The 20,554-nt window shown below is 31.1% G+C and overlaps 1 protein-coding gene across 1 annotated transcript in view; it reads left to right on the top strand.

Moving 5' to 3' along the window:
* LOC132760239 (H(+)/Cl(-) exchange transporter 7-like) overlaps positions 1-20,554 on the top strand; it is a 94,432-nt gene extending 73,878 nt beyond the window's left edge. Inside the window, exons 17-24 of the mRNA XM_060752177.1 lie at positions 6,061-6,237; positions 6,836-6,921; positions 7,214-7,331; positions 8,039-8,110; positions 9,997-10,083; positions 14,228-14,311; positions 14,636-14,716; positions 16,543-20,554. Coding sequence (XP_060608160.1) covers positions 6,061-6,237; positions 6,836-6,921; positions 7,214-7,331; positions 8,039-8,110; positions 9,997-10,083; positions 14,228-14,311; positions 14,636-14,716; positions 16,543-16,641 — 804 coding nt within the window. The 3' untranslated portion in view covers positions 16,642-20,554. The remainder of the gene's footprint in view (positions 1-6,060; positions 6,238-6,835; positions 6,922-7,213; positions 7,332-8,038; positions 8,111-9,996; positions 10,084-14,227; positions 14,312-14,635; positions 14,717-16,542) is intronic.

The following is a 20,554-nucleotide window of genomic DNA, read 5'->3' as shown; positions in this document are numbered from 1 at the left end:
GAGGGTTGTTTTAAAGTTAAAAGACTGTTGTTGAGTTTGACCCCCTGCTACTAAAATTTCTTAAAGTCTTCTAGATTATATTATAAACTGAGGTCCAAGAACTTATGCTTTTAACTTTTCATTCTGAAGAAAAAATTGTTACTCATGAAAGAGAGTATTGCTATATTCTAGCATTAATACTTGTAAATATTAAGACTCTTTATTTTTCATAATCAGTATGGGATACAAATGGCTAGAAGGAAAGCTTTAGATCTCCTGCACTGCTATATTTAACAGTTTTGATAATAATACTTTAAGAACTTTCTTGTTTACAGATATTTGTATTGATTGATTGGTTTAAAATATATATGAGCCGCGTCACGACAAAACCAATATAGTGCATTTGCGACCAGCATGGATCCAGACCAGTCTGCGCAGTCTGATCAGGATCCATGCTGTTGCTATCAGTTACTCTACATGTAATGGGGTTGGTAAGCGAACAGCATGGATCCTGATCAGACTGTGCGGATGCGCAGGCTAGTCTGGATTTATGCTGGTCGCAAACCCATTATGTTGGTTTTGTCATGACGCGGCTCAATTATTTCAAAATAACATGGCTAATGGTGACAAATTGTTGTACACTAATTACAACAATTTTTGCATAGAGCCTCTTAAATAATATTTTTGATATTCAGAAATACTATTGTACATGTATAGACAGTTATCAATTATAATTTGAATGCTAATTAACATTTGTGAGCCACTTTTTTGACTTGTATTAGAATATTTTATTTGAAGCACCTGCTTTGTTATCACTTAACACAATGAGAGATTTCCTACCATATACTGTACAGTGAAAACAATTTGCTGAAATTAACTTGTATACTATATTACCTATTTGATATAGTTCATAGCAATAAAAGGAAAACGTATTTGTTCATCAGAATCAGCAGTCAAATCTGCATATTACCATGATAAAATACCTTTCATTATTGTACCATGCTCGTGCTAGAATTTAATATTAGCAGCAAAGACCTCCGCTATACAGTAACATCCAAATTTTGCAAAGATTCACTTTATTTCCATTGTAATTTTTGTTGATTTATTTTTCTTCTTGTCAGCATGGATATTGTGGTATGTATCAAGAAAATAATGAGTTAACTCCCTTTGGTATGCCATTTGTATCACTGATCATCATATAAAAACAGAATCCAGTGAGCATTAAAAAAAATCCACAGAAATCATTGTTCTTGAAACAGAATGTTATGATATGTCATAAAGATAATACAGAGCAAAGATGTATAAATTAGTGCTCCTATAAGATAGGTTGGTGATGGAGCATGCAATTTATTGTGATCAGTAACATTTATTCAAGATGCATGGTGTCCTAAATAGCATGACATATATAGAATCACATGGGATCTGTTTGGTAATATTTTTTAAAGTAATTATACATACGTCTTCGGGGATGATCCACATATTATTATATTTAAGGTTCCGTATATTTGAAGAAATGTTTGCCTGTTTAAAGGGACTCCATTGAGGTTTTTTGACATGATGGGACTGAAAATATTTTTTTCAAATAAATGTACCATTTCATGTAGGTATAGAACACTGATCTTTGTGTAAAATTTCAGATCATTTGCGCACTTCCTTTTTCCAGAATAATCATTCAAATTGTAAAAAATGACCCAAAATGAAAAGCGTTTAAACACTTTTCACTCAGATCGGGCTAAGAAAAGCATAAAAATACCATTTTCAATTTATTTCAAAGTATATTTTTTAACTATCTTTGCATATATTTCTGTTTAAAGTGCCCCAGCTCATTTTATGTAAGAAATTCAAATGTTATGTTTTTAGGCTTTTAAACCTCAGTGGAGTCCCTTTAATATGCAAAGAAAACAGTTGATATGACTGGTATGACTTTAAAGGACGTTTATTTATATGGTTTAAAAAGGCTGCTAAAGAGATTAAATGGCATACTTGAGCAAAACATAACAGTATTTTAATGTTGTTGTGTGTGAATGGTGTGATTTAAAAACATGGTTTGTTCTATAACATTGTCTGAGATTGTAATATAATCATTGCACTTTTGTTGATTTGCTAATTGTAAATATTCTAGTGTCCAGGTTTACTTGTTATCTGCTAATTGTAAATAATTAGAATGACAGGTGATTGTGAATGTTGTGCTTTTTGAGTCAAAGCATTTGTGTTCAATGTTACGGCATACTGGGACTTTAATTTTCATTTATACGTAAGGTTGTTACTGTTAGAGGCACAAGGATTAACATTTACACTTAAACATGTGATGGAATTGATTTAAAACTGAAATAACAGATTGCTATTGAAGACCTGGTGAGAAGGGTAGAAGGGTTTTTATATTTTGATGCACACAAAATGGAAAACTGATTTTTTGGTTTATGTCAGAGATATAACCATATACTGCATGAATGCATCCATTATTAATATGCATGCATAGTATTATTATATTAATGTCTTTGATGATTTGTTCTCACTATTGAAGTGTTTAATTCTTTACTCAGGGCAAACCTGCTTTGTTATATTAAACTGATTGTTGATAATATATCAGAAAACACCATTCATGACAAATATCATGCTTTGAAACAATAATGCATTCCGATTTTCCTCTTTGCTTAGTACAGGCTTGTGTCATCATGCAACATTTGTGTATGGTTAGGTCACCACCAACTGTATTTGCCAGTTTTTCATTATTGGTTTATCTTTAAATATTTGGGGAAAAAAAAACAAACACCAAGTTCCAGGTAGATATTTGCCGATTCCAATGTCATATAATTGTCCATTGAAGTTCTTTTACTTTTCACATTCATAATACTTGCAGAAATTTTTCTATGCAGCAATATTTTGATGAAATATTGCAGTGTTCAATCTAGAATGGATTCCCAGGGGGTCATTTGATAAAAAAGGGGACTGACACTTAAAATGAGCATAAAATTCAAATAAGGTATTATACCTTTTAACTTCCTTTTTCCCACAACTGATATACATACTGTTTATCCATAAAGATCAACTCGACTAAAAATATTGATATTATCTGGGCCTTTTTTGAGAGATTTGTTAGCGGTGATGTACTCCTGGAATCAGCAAATATTACCTGGAACATGATGTATGTTAACTATTCAAATATTGAAAGATATAATAAAAATTATTAAAACCATTGACACTGACCAAATGTTACCTTAAACAAATGTCACAAGGACACCCACCCTGTTTATAGTTAATGCTTAATGGAGATAAAACATTATTCATTACACACATACATATGTACTGTATATGCAAATTATTAATTCATTGCACATAATTAACCAAAGTGGCTAATGCCAATGGGTATTAAATAAAGTAAACATATCTTGTTGCATTATCCCAATTGGAATTAAATATAGTAAACATATTATATTGTTGCATTATGCCAATGGGAATTGACTTCAGTAAACAGTCATCTTGTTGCATGATGATGATGATGGAAATCACAATAGTAAACATATCTTGTTGCATGATCCCAATGAGAAACACATCTTGTTGCATTATGCCAATGGGAATAGACTTTAGTAAACATATCATATTGCATGATGCCAATGGAAATTGGCTTAAGTAAACATATATTGTTGCATGAAGCCAATGGGTATTTATTATAGTACATATAATATTGCATGATGCCAATGGGGATTGGCTAAAATAAAGATATCTTGTTGCATGATGCCAATGGGAATTTATTTTAGTAAACATAATCATGTTGCATGAAGCTAATGGGTATTGACTATAGTACATATCATGTTGAATGATACCAATGGGAATTGGCTTAAGTAAAAATATCTTGTTGCATTATGCCAATGGGAATAGACTTTAGTAAACATATCATGTTGCATGATGCCAGTTGGAATTGGCTTAAGTAAACATATATTGTTGCATGGAGCCAACGGGTATTTATTATAGAACATACAATATTGTTTGATGCTAATGGGGATTGGCTAAAATAAAGATATCTTGTTGCATGATGCCAGTGAGAATTGACTATAGTAAACATATCATGTTGCATGATGCTGAAGGGAATCATTGTAGTAAACAATTCTTGTTGCATGATGCCAATGGGAATCAACTTTAGTAAACATATCATGTTGCATGATGCTTATTGGCATTGACTACAGTTAACAAAAAAATTAATGTTGCATATAACCATCATGTTGCATGATTCTAATGGGAATTGACAATAGATAATATATCTTGTTGCATACAGTAAGCAAATCTAGTTGCATGATGCTAAAGCTTAATGTGTTGTTGCATTTTCTGCATGATGTAAAATGGTGGTGGTATTCATGAATACATTTATATTTTGTATCTGGATACTGGACGTATATCACTGCATAATTATATATTTTTTATTGCAGGACATAACAACTGGTCCTAAGCATTGTCACATTAGGACCTTCAATTTTTTCACTTTATCTTGAGTAGCTTTTAATGATATCAATAATTGCTTTAGCTTGAACTGCCATATGCCTGGCCATGATATTAAACCTGCCTTTTTAGTTAATCACTGCCTAACTTTATCTTTACTTACTGATGGACCAGATGGCTTCATTGCTTTGCTCAAAATATTTAACTTGAGATGCCTTATACTAACTACATCTCTGTTTTTTTGTTATGACTGCCTAGCTTTATGTTGAGTTTAACTTCTGGACAAAACAACTGTTCTCTGGTTGCTTTGTCCTTGATTTTATCATGCATTGCCTTTATTTTGTAATCACATTTGGCCTGTGTTGCAACTTTTGCTTAATATTTCATCACTACATGACCTAACATTATAAACCTTCACAGCTTTGTCTGATCTTATGATCTCTGCCCACTCTTCTTATAATCTAGTCATTTATCTTAGTCTTACCTAATGGTGGAACATTTTTGGACACAATACTGCAATACTTTATCATTTCCTTGGCTTTACATTTACCTGTAAGTGCTGGATGCTAATGACATATCATTATACCATTACCTGATATATTGTCTCCGATTATACTTTGTATCACTGATTGACCAAATGAGAGTCTTGCATGATCTTTTACATCTGCAAGCCTTCTATTTTATCATCTTGGTGCCCAAATTTTATTGTCTTTCTTGACTGATTTATCATCTGCTAGAGTCATGTTTGTTTAATATACATTTTATTACTGGCTGGACCTAAATCAAATTTGTGGCCTATGTGATGTTTTTTTGGTCAAAATGAAGACTTTTTTCACTGTATTGTTGTGTATCAATAAAGGTCATGATAATGCACTGATACAAAAGCTCAAAGAACTATGTTCTTACTTGCATCTTCATTTCCTCTCTATTTATCAGATTTACAAATCCAAATCCAATTTATTGTGTACTACATGTATACATGCTGTTTGATCACATTGTGATATTCTAACAAGTACAGGCAGTGGTACCAATATTGAAAATTAATATTGGATACTGATTGGACTTGATAATAAAGCTAGAATTTATTTGAATATGAAAAATGACTTCTATAAATGTGTTTTAAATGATCATCATTTAAAATGTTTATTAAGGATCTCAACTGACCTTGACACTAAATTACTCAAGTTGTTTTATAATATATTCAGTCAATGATATTGTAGTTTATATATTCAGAATGAGTCCTAGGTTACAATGTAAACTGTAAAACAGTGCATAATTTGTAAATATAAAATTCTATTTGATGCCAAAGGGTAGGATATTATTGATACACTATAAATATGTGCTTGTTTTACAAAATCAGATTTAAAATCTTTGCTTTCATTCATTACTTACTCATGTATACGATGTTAGTCACTTTTATTTTGCACACCTATTTAATTCACCTTGAGTGTATTTAGTTTGATTTTACTTTATGATTATTTTGCTTCCATTGCCATACATAAACTTGCTACAATCATGTATTTCGTTTGGCTTTTATTTATAGCAAAGCCCTTTAACTTTGAATTATTTAAAAAAGAAACCTATGTAGGTTTTGAGAGTGATAAATCGTATATATTTTAATTGTTGTTTTATAACTAAACTCTTCAGGAGGCAGAGGTAGGAAAGTACGCTCTGATTGGTGCAGCGTCTCAGCTGGGCGGAGTTTTACGTACAACGATCAGTTTAACTGTGATAATCGTAGAATGCACAGGAGAAATTTCGTTTGGCCTGCCTATCATGATAGTTCTCATGATCTCAAAGTGGGTTGGCGACTTTATATCTACGGTAAGACCTGAGATCATCTACAGTTACAGCTTAAATTTATTGTCTGTCATTCATAAGTATATATTTGCTACTGCAGTATTTGAGATTGAGTTATAGACGCAGTTAATTCCAATTTAATATTCTCCCTTCCCTAAATAAGTTGTTGTACACAAGGAGGTTTTTTATTGTACACAAAGAGGTTTTATCTGTAACAGGTAAGAAACAAAAGAGATTTCTTAGTACTTTTAACTTGTGTGGTAAAGGTAGAAAAAATTTAATGATTCAAATGAAAAAAGTTTAAGGCACTTACAGAAAACATTTGTATATGGTTACAACAGTGATTTGACAATTTGTACTAATTGTAAAATAAAATGTAGAAGTAATCATTTGTATAATTATTACAATTCATTTGCCTTTTAGCTGAATTACAGGAAATAAACAATTATGCAGCATATTTCAGGAAAAAATATAAAAAGTTAAATTAATATTCAAGCTACATCCTACAATTGTAAAATTTTAAATATTTATATCAAGTTCCAGAAAATTTTTTCGGCTATAATTTTCATACATAGTTTTACTTTAATAATATATTGTATATGAATGTTTTTTGTTTTTTCAGGGCTTGTATGATATGAATATAGAGGTTATAGGTTTACCTTTACTTCCATGGGAACCTCCAGCTCTCTGTGATACTATAAAAGCCAGGTAAGATTGTCTATGTTACAAAAATATATGCATTGTAAAAAAAACTTTCGAAAAGGAAAATCTTCAGTTCAATAATTCCTAAATTTAAACTGTTATATGACACTCTGTCCATAATTTTCTATTCATCCCCAGCTGAAAATAAATTGTTTGAATTTTGAAGACTTTATTAAGAACTGGAACAAACACAAAAAAACAACCTATAATTTTAACAGCAATAATAGCATAGATTTTCTATAATGTTTTCAGTATAGGACAAATTCTCTATATAAGTATTTTTATTATTCTGTTTCAGTGACTTGATGAATGCACCAGCACTGTGTATGAATAAAATAGAGAAAGTAGGTCGTATTGTGGAAATTCTCAGGAATGAAACATTTTGTGGATTCCCAGTGGTCAACGCTAAAGGCAGGGTAAGTACAAATACTGAAAACAGATGATATACTTATATTTTAGGCAGAGTTTGCCCCTTGTGGCAGAGGGGATGCATTTATGGGTTGATGCATTAGAACTGCAGACACCATTTAAGCCTGTGTGATTGTAAGAGGCGGCTAAATGGGTTTGAATTATTGGGGTCTATGCATCTCATAGCTCCAGCAGATAAAGTAGTTTTGACCCCTGTTTTTGCTTTAAGTTTGTAACACTTGAGGTTAGCCAAAATCATCTTTTCTGTTTTTGTGCCATATGACCTATACTGTGTTGGTGCTCTGTTAACTAAAGCAAACAAACAATTTACTTATTTTATCACAAATGATTCCCGAAACACTAGACAAATTATATGTTATTAAACTTTACACATAGAAACAAACATTCTGTTATTCAAAATATTGTGTTTTTAAGCCCATGAATTATAGAATTGTATGCCAGTTAGTTCTTCCGTAACTGTTTAAGTTTCATTTATATACTGATGTCTAAAATGTTTGTTTCACTTACAAATGCCTGAGGGTAATCACACAAACACCATGTTATCTTGAAGCATCCAGTCTCTTAAGTAATTTATTTGCTAAGATTTCAATGGTTAAGAAAGAAAAAGCCAAAATATGTTGTTTTATTTTGTTGTGAATTAGTCATATACAGATATATTATTGGTTAAATGATTTAACTGTTTTATGTATTGCAGGATCACAGTAAGCCTTCCAAAGTGCGTGGCCTCATTTTGAGATCTCAACTTCTTGTTTTACTAAAGCATAAGGTATGTACAACTTATTTCATTGAGTTAGCAACTTTCATAAACAAAACAAAAATTGTTATCATTGATTTCAAATAGAAACAAATTGTTAGTGGTAAGGGGCTTCTGTGGCCAAGTGGTTAAGGTTGTTGACTTCATATTAGTTGCCCTTAAATTAGTTGCCCTTAATGGCTAGGTTCAAATCCTGCAAAGGACTTTGGATTCTTTCATGTGAAGAAGCTATCCAGCTACCTTATAGAATGTGGGCGGTTCTAATCAGGTGCATGGAGGGGTGGTTCTAATCAGGTGCATGGACCCCCCCCCCCCCCAAAAAAAAAAAAAAAAAAAAAAAAAAAACAAACAAACAAAACAAAAAAAAAACAAATGAAATTAAACAGGGTGAGCTTTTGTGATTGATTTTCGTCCAGCGTCCGTCCGTAGACTTTTACTTTAAATGACATCTCCTCATAAACCACTAAGCCAATTTCATCCAAACTTCACAGGAATGTTCCTTTGGTGGTCACCTTTAAATATTGTTCAAAGAATTTAATTCCATGCAGAACTCTGGTTGCCATGGCAACCAAAAGAAAAAGCTTTAAATATCTTCTTTTAAAAAACCCAAAGAGCTAGAGCTTAGATATTTAGCATAAAACATCTTCTAGTGAGTGTCTACCAAGTTTGTTCAAATAAAAGCCCTGGGGTCAAAATTGGCCCCGCCCCAGGGGGTCATTGATTTTTCCTATATGCATATAGTAAAAACTTTAAAAAATCTTCTTTTAAAGAACTCAAAAGAGCTAGAGCTAAGATATTTAGCTTGAAACATGTTCTAATGGGTGTCTACCAAGTTTGCTCAAATAAAAGCCCTTGGGTCAAAATTGGCCCCGCCCCGGGGGTCATTGATTTTCCTTAGATGTGTAAAGTAAAAACTTTAAAAACCTTCTTTGAAAAAACCCAAATAGCTAGAGTTAGATATTAAGCATGAAACATCTTCTAGTGAGTGTCTACAAAGTTTGTTCATATAAAAGCCCTGGGGTCAAAATTGGCCCCGCCCCGGGGGTCATTGATTTTTCTTATATGTGTATAGCAAAAACTTAAAAATCTTCTAGCTAGAGTTTAGATATTAAGCATGAATTATCTTCTTGTAAATGTGTACAAAGTTTGTTCAAATAAAAACCCTGGGGTCAAAAGTGGCCCCGCCCCAGGGGTGTCATTGTTTTTAACTATATGTGTATAGTAAAAACTTAAAAATCTCCTTTTAAAAAACCCAATGAGCTAGAGCTTAGATGTTAAGCATGAAACATCTTATGGGTGTCTACCAAGTTTGTTCAAATAAAAGCCCTTGGGTTAAAATTGGCCCTGCCAAGGGGGGGGGGATGGAGGTCATTGTTTTTCATTATATGTGTGTAGTAAAAACTTAACATCATGAAACATCTTCTAATGGGTGTCTTCCAAGTTTGTTCAAATAAAAGCCATGGGGTTTAAACTGGCCCCGCTCCGGGGGCCTATATACAGGTGAGCGACCTCAGGGCCATCATGGCCCTCTTGTTCTATATTCTAAAGAATAGTTTGAGGTATAGTTATAACATGGCATAGGATATTTAATGAAAAACACTATTTCTGGACTATTGCTACTTGACTGCAAGCTGTAGGTTGTATTCTATAGAGTGCTCTTAACTCTTAAATGGTCATTTTTCTGCAGTAAGATATTATTTATGTCTTGAGGTTACATGATTGTCTATCTTTTGGATTTAATTTTCTAACTTTAATAATATCTGCCTTTCAGTATGTTGTTTTATCTTAAATCATTTTGTTTTAACTGCCAATATATTGAATAGTATACTAATTTTGCTGTTCTCTATACTAATTGACAATAGGTCATTTTGTGTGATAAAGGTTTGTTTGAATTGCAGATTTTCAGCCCAGAAAATATGATGCAGCCAAATACAGTGAGATTGAAAGATTTCCAAAACTATTACCTGCATCATTTGAAAATACAGGTTTGTTGTTTTGTTTAAAATTTCAATCACTGTAAAAATGAAGTCATCAGAATATGTTAGTTACTAGTATGATTAGCTGTTAAGTCACTTATAGGCTATTTTATATGTAGGTTATACTTCACTTAGTCAATTCACCTATAAGTCAAGTATAAGTATTTTAAATGCAAATTAGATGTAAGTGCAGTATATGTCTGGCATTTTGACATGTAAGTGAAGTATAAGTTATATATAAGTCACATATATGTGACATGTAAGCCAAAGATATGCTCAACTTATAAGTAACATATAAGTGACTTATATGTTACATATAAGTGACTTATATGTTACATATAAGTGACTTATATGTTACATATAAGTGACTTAATATAAGTCACTTATAAGTAACATATAAGTCACATGTAAGTCGCATATATGTTGCTTGATGTCAAAAAAGCTTGAAATAAAATAAAAGTTTAGTAATTTAATTTCAAAAATGTTTATTAATTTATATTCATAGTCATATAAATGAGCAAAATACAAAATTCAACATACATATCCTTCAGTTCAATCATCTTACATTCACTATAACAAAAACAATATTCATTTGTAGCAGCAAGTTTTTGTTTTTTACTGGTTTTCTTTATTTATATAATTATTTTGCTGGAAGTCTGTCGGTGAGGAACTGTTCAGATCAATTTTTTTTTATTTTAAACTACTAATTCTTTTATTGATGTCTGTTTCAGTGCTCTGTTTCTGTTTCCTCAGAGAACTTCATGTGGCTGTGTTCATCTTTAAAGATAAAATTCATAATTAATTAAAAAAGATATGGAATAAATTCCGACCATTGTATATGCAGTTATATTTCATATTTTGTATATCATCAAACTATATTAGGTATTTATGCTTATGAATATACAAATATACTAAGTTACACAGTATCTCATTTTAGTGCACAAGTCAACAGTGTTGTATAAGAATTGCTAAAATCTATAAGAATTGATTAACTGCACTATTTGCAACAACATTTATTATGCTCTTTTCTGGGAAAGATTTAGAGATTAAAAAAATATACCTTTTCAGGCTCAATACTGCATATCATTATTCACCTGGCATCTCAAAGTAAGAACTGGTCCCACTAGCCTGCAATGTATGTAAAATGTAATATCAGATTTCTCCATTGAAAACAACAATAAAATAATAAATGATCAGGGCTCTCAGTAGGGTCAGAATTTCACGAGTCAAAGACTCTTTGGCCAAAATTTTCATGAGTCAAATAATTTTTTTCTAGTGTCATTTGACTACATGAATCATTTTTATGTTACAAAAATTTCTGTTTTGGAGGTCATTTTGTGTAGATTCTCAAGTCTAAATTGATAATATTTAACATGGAAAAATGCCTTGTTATAATGTATATATACCCCCCCCCCCCCCCCAAAAAAAGAAGAAAAAAAAGACAACAAAAAACAAACAAATAAAAAAAAATGAATAGCATCTTTACTGTGAAAGAATAAATTAAGCAGCAGCTTTTCTGATTAAAAGTTTAAAATATAAAGAAATATCTTTACTGGTATGCTATATACATGTATCATATTATTTTTAAATACCAAAATGCACTAGGAATATTTAATGGAAAATAACAAATTTACAGGCACTCCAAGTAAATCAAAGACGTATTATAAACCTTTAAAAGCAATCAATAATTGACACCTCAAGTATGTAATTCTTGACAGAGCTATTTTTAGCGCTGTCAAATTGCATCCAATGATGTCAGGCTATAAACAATGCTGTGTATTACACACAATGACATTTTTAGTGTGATTTGAACATGTGTAGGATTTGATAGGTAATTAGGTGTGGATTTAAGGTAATTATTATTGCATAGCTGAGAATCCCACGTGGCAAATTGACTCTTGAGCAGATGTTATCAGGTGTCAAATTTGTGCATTTCCTGATTTTGACGAGTCAAAACCAGGATCCCCGTGTCAATCGAGAGCCCTGAATGATTATGATGACCCTGTCTTATTCAGCTGCATAAAACTACTGATTGTACTATTTAGTTCTAAAAATTCAATTAATTTAACTATTTAATCTAGATTTAAATCAATTACAAGTATTAGTAAATCTAATGTATGAAGACAGCCTTGATCTCTCAAGTTACAAATTTTAGTTTGCTGCCATCTTACTTTGATTGTTTAATATATAACCTGTATCAATTCTGCATAAATGTAACTCAAAGGTATTTACCTGATTTTGTTGTATATCTTCTTGTCCAAGGTGATTCTTCTTGTCATTCTTATTTACCATAACTATACTTAAACATCTTAAACAAAACAATATCTCTAAAATTCCTAATACATTAAGTAGATTCTCTGCGATTTCCACCAGCTTGCTAACCTAAATGTTTCAGACTTACAACTGTGTACCTGGGCAGATCCAATGTTATGTAAAACAGGGTAAATCGAAAAAAACAAAGCACTCATCAGTTTTATCTTACAATCATTGAATGTGAAAAAAAATCAAATAACTAATAGATATGTAAAGTTTAAAAATCATTATACATTTTTGAAAAAGAAAATGCAATGTCCTTTTTTACAAATTCAGGATAGGAAATGTTATCTTTCCCCAAAATAATCACATGGAACAGTCTGATTTGTAGGAATGACCAGTCAAAAAATTAGTCATGCACATATGGTGGCAAAGGCAGGTGGCCAGTTTTATCAGACCTCTGATCTATGTGGTGTATCCGTGGATGTAGAAAATATAAGCAATCTTCAGGCATATTGGTTCCTTGATTTTGTATAGATTAAAAGGGCAATATAAACTGTTTATTTCAAGCACTGTTTTTTTTATTGTTTAAATATCTGAAATACACTAGGCCTAAATGTCTTAAAAATAACACTTGTATATTAAAAAAAATAGACCTCTTTTTCTTGTTAGAATATCTTACTTCAGCGAAATTAGGTCTGACTAAGAAGTAGAGTAGGTAAAAACATATAGATTTCAATGTCTGTTTCAAGTTAGAAAAAAAACAAGAGTAGAATTATGCATTGGGTGACTTTTATATGAAATATTTTCCTTGTGAGAAGAAATGACATGGAATTTCATTTCTGTCCATGGTAGCCTAGAAATCACTGATTGAATGCCATTTCTGTCCCAATTCCGCACAGAATATGTACCAAAATTTTTTACAGGTAATATACTTAATTGATAATCATTTTTCCTATTATCTTATTTAAGACCCCCAGCTGTGTTCAAAAATTAATAAGCAACATTTAAAAAAACAAATCTTAATTGTTTGTGATTAAGGTCTAAGATTATAGTATTTTAAATTCTGAGTATTTTGATACCCATTGTGTTAAAGCAAAGAATTACAAATCAACTTCAATAAATTTTATCAATTTTTCTCATGTTTTTGTACTTAGTAATTTTTTCAGCTTTGCTCAGTCTCGCAAAAGTTCTAAGTTTTCACTTATATCTAACATAGAAACTGGTTACTTCAAACTTCACCAGTATAAGGCACTTATAGGTGACTTGTATGTGACTTATATGTTGGGGAAAAAATGGCCAAAAGTGACTTATATGTAGCATATACCTATAACTGACTTAGACAGGTTTTTAGGTGATTTATAAGTGACTTATATGTAACTTATAGTTCTCTTATAGGTCAAGTATAGGTTGCATATAAGAAACATATAAGTCACTTGAAGTCATTTTGGTAAGGGTAAGTATTTTATAAGGTAAAAAAATTAATATGAGCATACCTTTATAACTAGCAGGAATGAATGTAGTGGCAAGAATGACTTGCTGTTACTGTCGGTATATAGTCAGGTAAGCCTATAAAACAGAGGCTTCAGTATAAGTCATACATGCCATAATGTCCTGGACTGTCCCGGAAGTCAGGTCACTGTCCCGGAGGCGTCCCAGAGATGATTTATGTCCCGCTAGAAATAAAAAATCTGAAATAATCTACTATGCAGTGGGAAATAATACATATTTATTGTTAAGTTACAAAGTAAGTATAAGTTTCAATACTTTTATACTTAATTGACTAATTTATCAATAAACGTCTATTGGAAAATTCAAAGTAAGGCTAAGTTGCTAATTAAGCTAGGTAATAAATAAGGTGTACGGGTATGTTAAAAGTCTGATATTTGTATGATTACAGGATGTTCCTATATCAGACGAGGAGATGGATTATATGATGGATTTAAGACCTTATATTACACCCAATCCATACACTATAGGACCTGTAAGTAAAATCATTTCCTAGCATAGTTGTGTAAAAACTTGTTACAGTTTTGTTTCTCTGTATAGCTGATAATAATAGATAGTTTTAATTTTTTCTCAGTTCATGTTTACATGATTGTCATTATCTATGCTTGATGTATTCGTTTTATGTAGATTGTAATGAAAACTGTCAGTTGATTTTAACCACTTATTTTTTATCTTTTTTAGGGGTAATGTCTTCAAGATGGTAATGCTCATAATAGTTTACAAGTTCAGGTTTTATAAGTGTGTTGTTTTGAATGCCTATAACACCAACTATAATTGACGTGTATTTTTATTTTTTCAGACATTTTCGCTACCAAGATTATTCCGTTTATTTCGAGGTCTGGGTCTTAGGCATTTGATAGTGGTTAATGATTGCAATGAGGTAAGCTTTTTTGTCTCTGCATACTTATTCTATTTTTCTTGTGCAAATTTAAGTTCTCCATGAAGGGCGTCCGTGGCCGAGTGGTTAAGGTTATAACTTTAAACCACTTGCCCCTCACCACTGTGGGTTCAAATCCCTACAGGGACTTTGGATTCTTTCATGTGAGGAAGCTATCCAGCTAGCTTATGGAACATTGGTGGTACTACAAAGGTGCCTGTTCGTGCCTGAATTATTGCACAGAAAAGTGCCTTCTTTCTCCACCAGTAAAGCTGGAACGTTGCCATATGACCTATACTGTGTTGATGTGAAGTAAAACCCAATCAAACAAACAAACAGTTTTCCATGAAGAGGAGTGCTAGTAATATGATTGACCATTTTTTGATTCAAAATGATTATACATACATTCCTTTTATGCATTGATGATAAATATTTTACCCTATAAATGCTTGAGGGAAATGGCTGTTTAAAGTTAAATATAGTTGACTTGGTCTGTAATTATGCCCCGCTTCAAAGAAGAGGGGATATATTGCTTTGCATTTGACTGTCGATCGGTCTGTTTGTAGACCAAATGGTTAAATAACTAAAGAACGCTTAGGCCTAGGAATTTTAAACTTGGTATGATGATTGTTCATGACCAGGAGATGGCCACTATAGATTTTGGGTCAAGGGGTCAAAGGTAAAGGTCACATTGACCTTGTAAGTAAAATTGGTTTCCAATCAATAACTAAAGATTGATTAGGCCTAGGAACTTCAAACTTGGTATGACGATTGTTTATGACCAGTGGATGACCCCTATTGATTTTGGGGTCAAGGGGTCAAACGTCAAGGTCACATTGACCTTGTAGGTAAAAACTGTTTCTGATTAATAACTTGACAACCACTGGACTGTTGGCCCTAAAACTTAGTAGGTGCATAGGACTTGGCCCGTAGATGACCTCTTTTGATTTTGGGGTCAAAGGTCAAGGTCATATTGACCTTGTAGTTAAAAATGGTTTCCGATCAGTAACTTGTCCTTTGCCTTTGGCCCTCAAACTTCGTAGGTGCATTGGTGTTGGCAAGTAGATGACCCCTTTTGATTTTGGGGTCAATGTGTCAAAGATCAAGGTCACATTGACCTTGTATGTCAAAACGATTTCCTATCAATAACTTGACAATCCATGGACCCTTAACCTTCAAACTTTACAGATGCATTGTTTTTGGTCAGATGATGACCTCTATCGATTTTTGGGGTCAAGGGATTAGAGGTCAAGATCACATTGACCTAATAGGTAAAAACTCTTTCTGATCAATATCCCAACAACACAGGGGCCCTTTACCTTTAAACTTCACAGGTGCATTGGTCTTGGCCAGTACATAACCCCTATTGTTTTAAGGGTCAAAGGTCAATGTCATATTGACCTTGTATATAAAGATGGTTTCTAACCAATAACTCAACAACTCAAGTTGCCTTGGTTGATATTTTTTATTAAACTTAAACTGCTTTTGGTATACACATTTCAAGGTCTTATTTAACATAACAAATTGGCTGTCATTAATGAGGCATACATGATTAATAAAATTTATGCATATATTATTTGGTATGGTTTGTGATAACTTTATCATAAAATTGCTGCACACAACCTTTACGGTCACAATTACCTAGTTGGTAACTAGGTCAAAAGTCAGTCATAATAACCTGATCACATGACTAATTTGCTGTTGATATAGGGCATGCATGTTTTACAAACATATCTTTTTGTTTTAATGCCTGTTAAATACCTTATTTCTCTCACTTTATTGATTGTGTTTTCAAGCATTTTCAAACTTTGTGTGACTATTTATTTCAGCCAGTTGGGATTATTACAAGGAAAGATCTTGCAAAATACAGAGTGGAATCAAAACGTGGGCTGGTGAAAGTAGAACAGTTAAATATTGAAGACAAATAAACACTGAATATTGAGAAGAAATCCTTCACTACATTATGATGCACCTTAGCTTATACTTTAACTGTATTCAGGGAATATAGAAATCAACCTTAGGTTATCCCTGCAACACAAAATCATGACCATTGTAAAATATGCAAACCTCTATTTGATACAAATTATGCACTATTTTAATGATAGTTATTAAAGACTTCATAAATGGATGCTTACACCTCAGTAGCTAGGTATAGGGTATAGTAGTTTTAACAGTTATTAAGGAAGCTTCTCTAATGCTGTAGTTTCAGTAATGCTCAATAAGTGTACTAATTGCTGTGGTATCAGGTATTTGGAATATTGCATTTATCGATTTATAATATTCTCTTTTATATATGATTGTTTTTAGTTTTATCTGATATAACAAAGATTTAAACTTATCATGATTAAACTTGTTGTTTAGCATGGTTACATGATGTTCTTTTGTCACAAGTATATTGTGAATGTCATGAATTGATCTAGTATTATTCTTTTTAAAATATTTTCTTTTGTACATTTAAAATTGCTGAAAGTTTAATAACAATGACATGTTATGAATCTCTCAAACATTTGTTCACTGGATTGAAATTTCCTAGAATCAGTTAGTGTTGAAAATTGTAAATAATTTCTTATCAACCACCAAGCTCTTTTAGCATTATTTCATGTTATGAGCATAGTTTACAGATTCATTGTTAGTGAATTGAAATTATTTTAAAAAACTGGTTTGATATTTTTTTATAATAGGATTTTGTTAAAGTTTTAATGAAAAGATATGTCTGTTATTCACCTATTCATTTCTTTGTTGAAATAACTTTAATATTAAACATAAAAATACATGTACACCTGAGCTTATCTTATAAATATATAATTATATGTACTTGTATATATTACATAACCAGGAAAATTAAAACAGTATGAAGTAATATGTGTTAAAGATAAGTTAAAATATGTGTTATCTTATATTTCAGTGCATTTGTTTTCTTTTCATTTGGATAGATATGTTAAGAAATCAGAAATTGTGAATTTGAATGCACGTATGTATTTATCTTTATTTATTGTTCATGTTTGAAACCATGCTTTTATTTTAAAGTGTTTACAAAAAGATACAATAATGATTTACATTAAAGGGTATTATATTGATTACCATGTTTTTTACCAGTTAGATGTTACTATAAGAGAACAGTTTTTTTGATATGGAGGGTACATAAAGTATTTACATATTTTTTTTTTCAAGTTTTTCAATATTTAATCACGAAAATGCCAAAACATTGTATAACTGCTTTTAACTTCTTAAACGTTATTTCTGGGTAGCAGTGTCATAGTGGTTATGTTTGCCTTTCAGCTAAAGGATCTCTGGTTCTAGCACTACTTGGGTCATTCCACTATGTGTCCTTTCGTAATACCAGTACAGATTAGTTTGATGCCTGCAAAAATGATAAATTTAATTGTAAAAACTTGTTTTCACAGTCAAGCTTGAATAATTATTGTCAAGTTTATGATTTTCACTTAATTTGTACATTTTCATTATAGAAATTTAGTAAAATCTCTCACAGCTTTAGGAGTAGATGCTCCATAGGAAGATAGATATACAACAGATAAAGCAGCATGCCTCCAGATTCATGCTTATTTTCATTTTTTTTTTAAATGTATTAAAAAGAAAAATATTGTCAAGTGAACAAAGAAAGTAATTTATATATTGCAGATGGCGTTTAAAACCTATGAAATTGACCAAAAAAAAACAGGTCAGAATGTGCAAACAAGCCTTTACTGTGTTAGTAATGTAGTAAAAATATAGTAATACCGAAAAAATCAGTCATTAATTTCTTATAATATGTGAATTGATTAATTCTTGACAAATGAATATTTTTACTTTTGTTAAAATGTTAGTACATTTTATCAAGTTTGATTTTCTTGAAATATTTTATCTCATCTGGAGGCATGCAACTTCAAGATGTATATTTGGATAATTTAGATAGATTGGTTTATACATGTTTTTTAATTGTAAGAAACAAACAGTGCTGAGTTTAAACTGATAGAATATGATTTAAGGGATTTGTTTTATAAGATTTATTAGTTAACTGTTTGGTATATTCTACCAAGTTTGTTGATAACTTGTGTTGTCATTTAATTTTACATTTAATCATGTATTAAGATGAAGATATCAAGTTATATAAGAGTATGTTAATAAATGGTTGGATAATAGTAAGTCAGTAAAACGTATACCAGCTCTTACATTACTTATAGGAAGATAATCTCTGGTTATCTAGATGGCACATTGTTTACAAACTAATATTAAATATTTATATCAAAATTTTGTGTGGATCATAATTCCTTAAGAATCTCATTTTATACTTTATGTTTTTGAATATTTTGTTAGAAGGAGGTTTTTTTTTTTTTTTTTTTGGTAGCTTTTTTTTACGTTGAACACTTATTTGGTTGTGGATTTAGAATTGTAAGTAACATGTAAACTTTGTCACCATGCTGCCAGTCATTACAATAGAGGCAGTAATTATCCACTTTGTTTAGTGTAAGTGACTGATATGTTAGAAAAGATTTTAGCTCAGTAAATCATGAGATTTGTATAAACAGATTTTGTAATTTTATGAAATATGTGATTTGTTGAGGATAATGTGATTTATAGAGGATATTGAATGAGTGGAGATTTAATACCAAATTTATTGAACAAGTTGAATAAACTCATATTATCTAAGCCCCAGGCAAGTATTATATAGTTTATTGAACAAATTGAATAAAATCATATTATCTAAGCCCCAGGCAAGTATTATATTGTTTTATTCAACGAGTTCAATAAACTTAATATTGTATTTACAGGATAATCATGTTTTTTTAACACATATTTAAAATAAGAACAGTTTATAGTTAAAAAGAGTCATTTTTCATTGACGTGCCTATAGTGTAACGCTAACCTTAGAGCTCTTTAAAGCTATGTTTATAACACAGACTTTAATTACAGAATTAAAGTCCGTGGTTGTATATTAAATGCAAATGACCTCATGTCAAAATGTTTTTACAATAGTGTAATACCTTATTTAATGGGTTAATTTCACTCCTGGTTTATGTGACAAAAACTATTAGATAAGAGGGTAATGATTTGTGTACCTTTTTCTTAAATCTATCAATTACATGTTAGTTGAATAAAAGAATCTCCTTTCAACAAATCTCCAGTATTGCAGACTATTTTACTTATGTGTGGCATTGAGCACATTTCTAAACTGTGTAGAGCTGTTGTACTGAATTACCAGTGTAGACATTTTGGCATGATACCCCTGTCAGTCATACTGGATTTATTTTTAGGTGAAACAAGAAAGAAATATATTTGCTTTATAATGGATTTTAGATGACATTGTTTTGTAAGTAAATTCATGGAAAAATATTAGTTTAGATGTTAAAGATGTAGATCAGCTGATCTACAAAATCAAGAAAGTTAATATCTCATAATTAATAATAGTGTTGCAGTAGTTAGTTAATATGGGTACTATTTGTATTAGGTATAAATATTGACATCTCATAAAATGTTTAAAAAAATAACCAGGTTTGCAAAAAAAATGGTTATTGATAAGACTTAAGATTATTTTGTGTAATGATAAAACTTTAGCCATATTCAGAAAAGATGTTTTTGCTGTAAATTCTCAGTTGGGGCAATAAAGCACAAAAGAGATAGGCTTATGCTTTCAGTGTAGAATCAGGCCAGTATACATATCTGTATAGTATACATTATATGTTTATATAGGTGTAATGTATGAAATCACACTTTATCTATAATATATCATTGAAATGTTCATGAATCACCTTATTTGACTTCACTGAATTATTATTATATAATTCGTATGTTATGTAGGTTATAGGATATATGACATTGTCAGGGTATTAGAAGTTTTTTTAG

The sequence above is a fragment of the Ruditapes philippinarum genome, unplaced genomic scaffold (assembly GCF_026571515.1).
Source record: "Ruditapes philippinarum isolate M1 unplaced genomic scaffold, ASM2657151v2 ctg2196_1_1_1_1, whole genome shotgun sequence".
Classification (NCBI taxonomy): Eukaryota; Metazoa; Mollusca; class Bivalvia; order Venerida; family Veneridae; genus Ruditapes; species Ruditapes philippinarum.
Note: the sequence above shows the minus strand (reverse complement) of the source record. Positions and strands in the feature narration are given on the sequence as shown.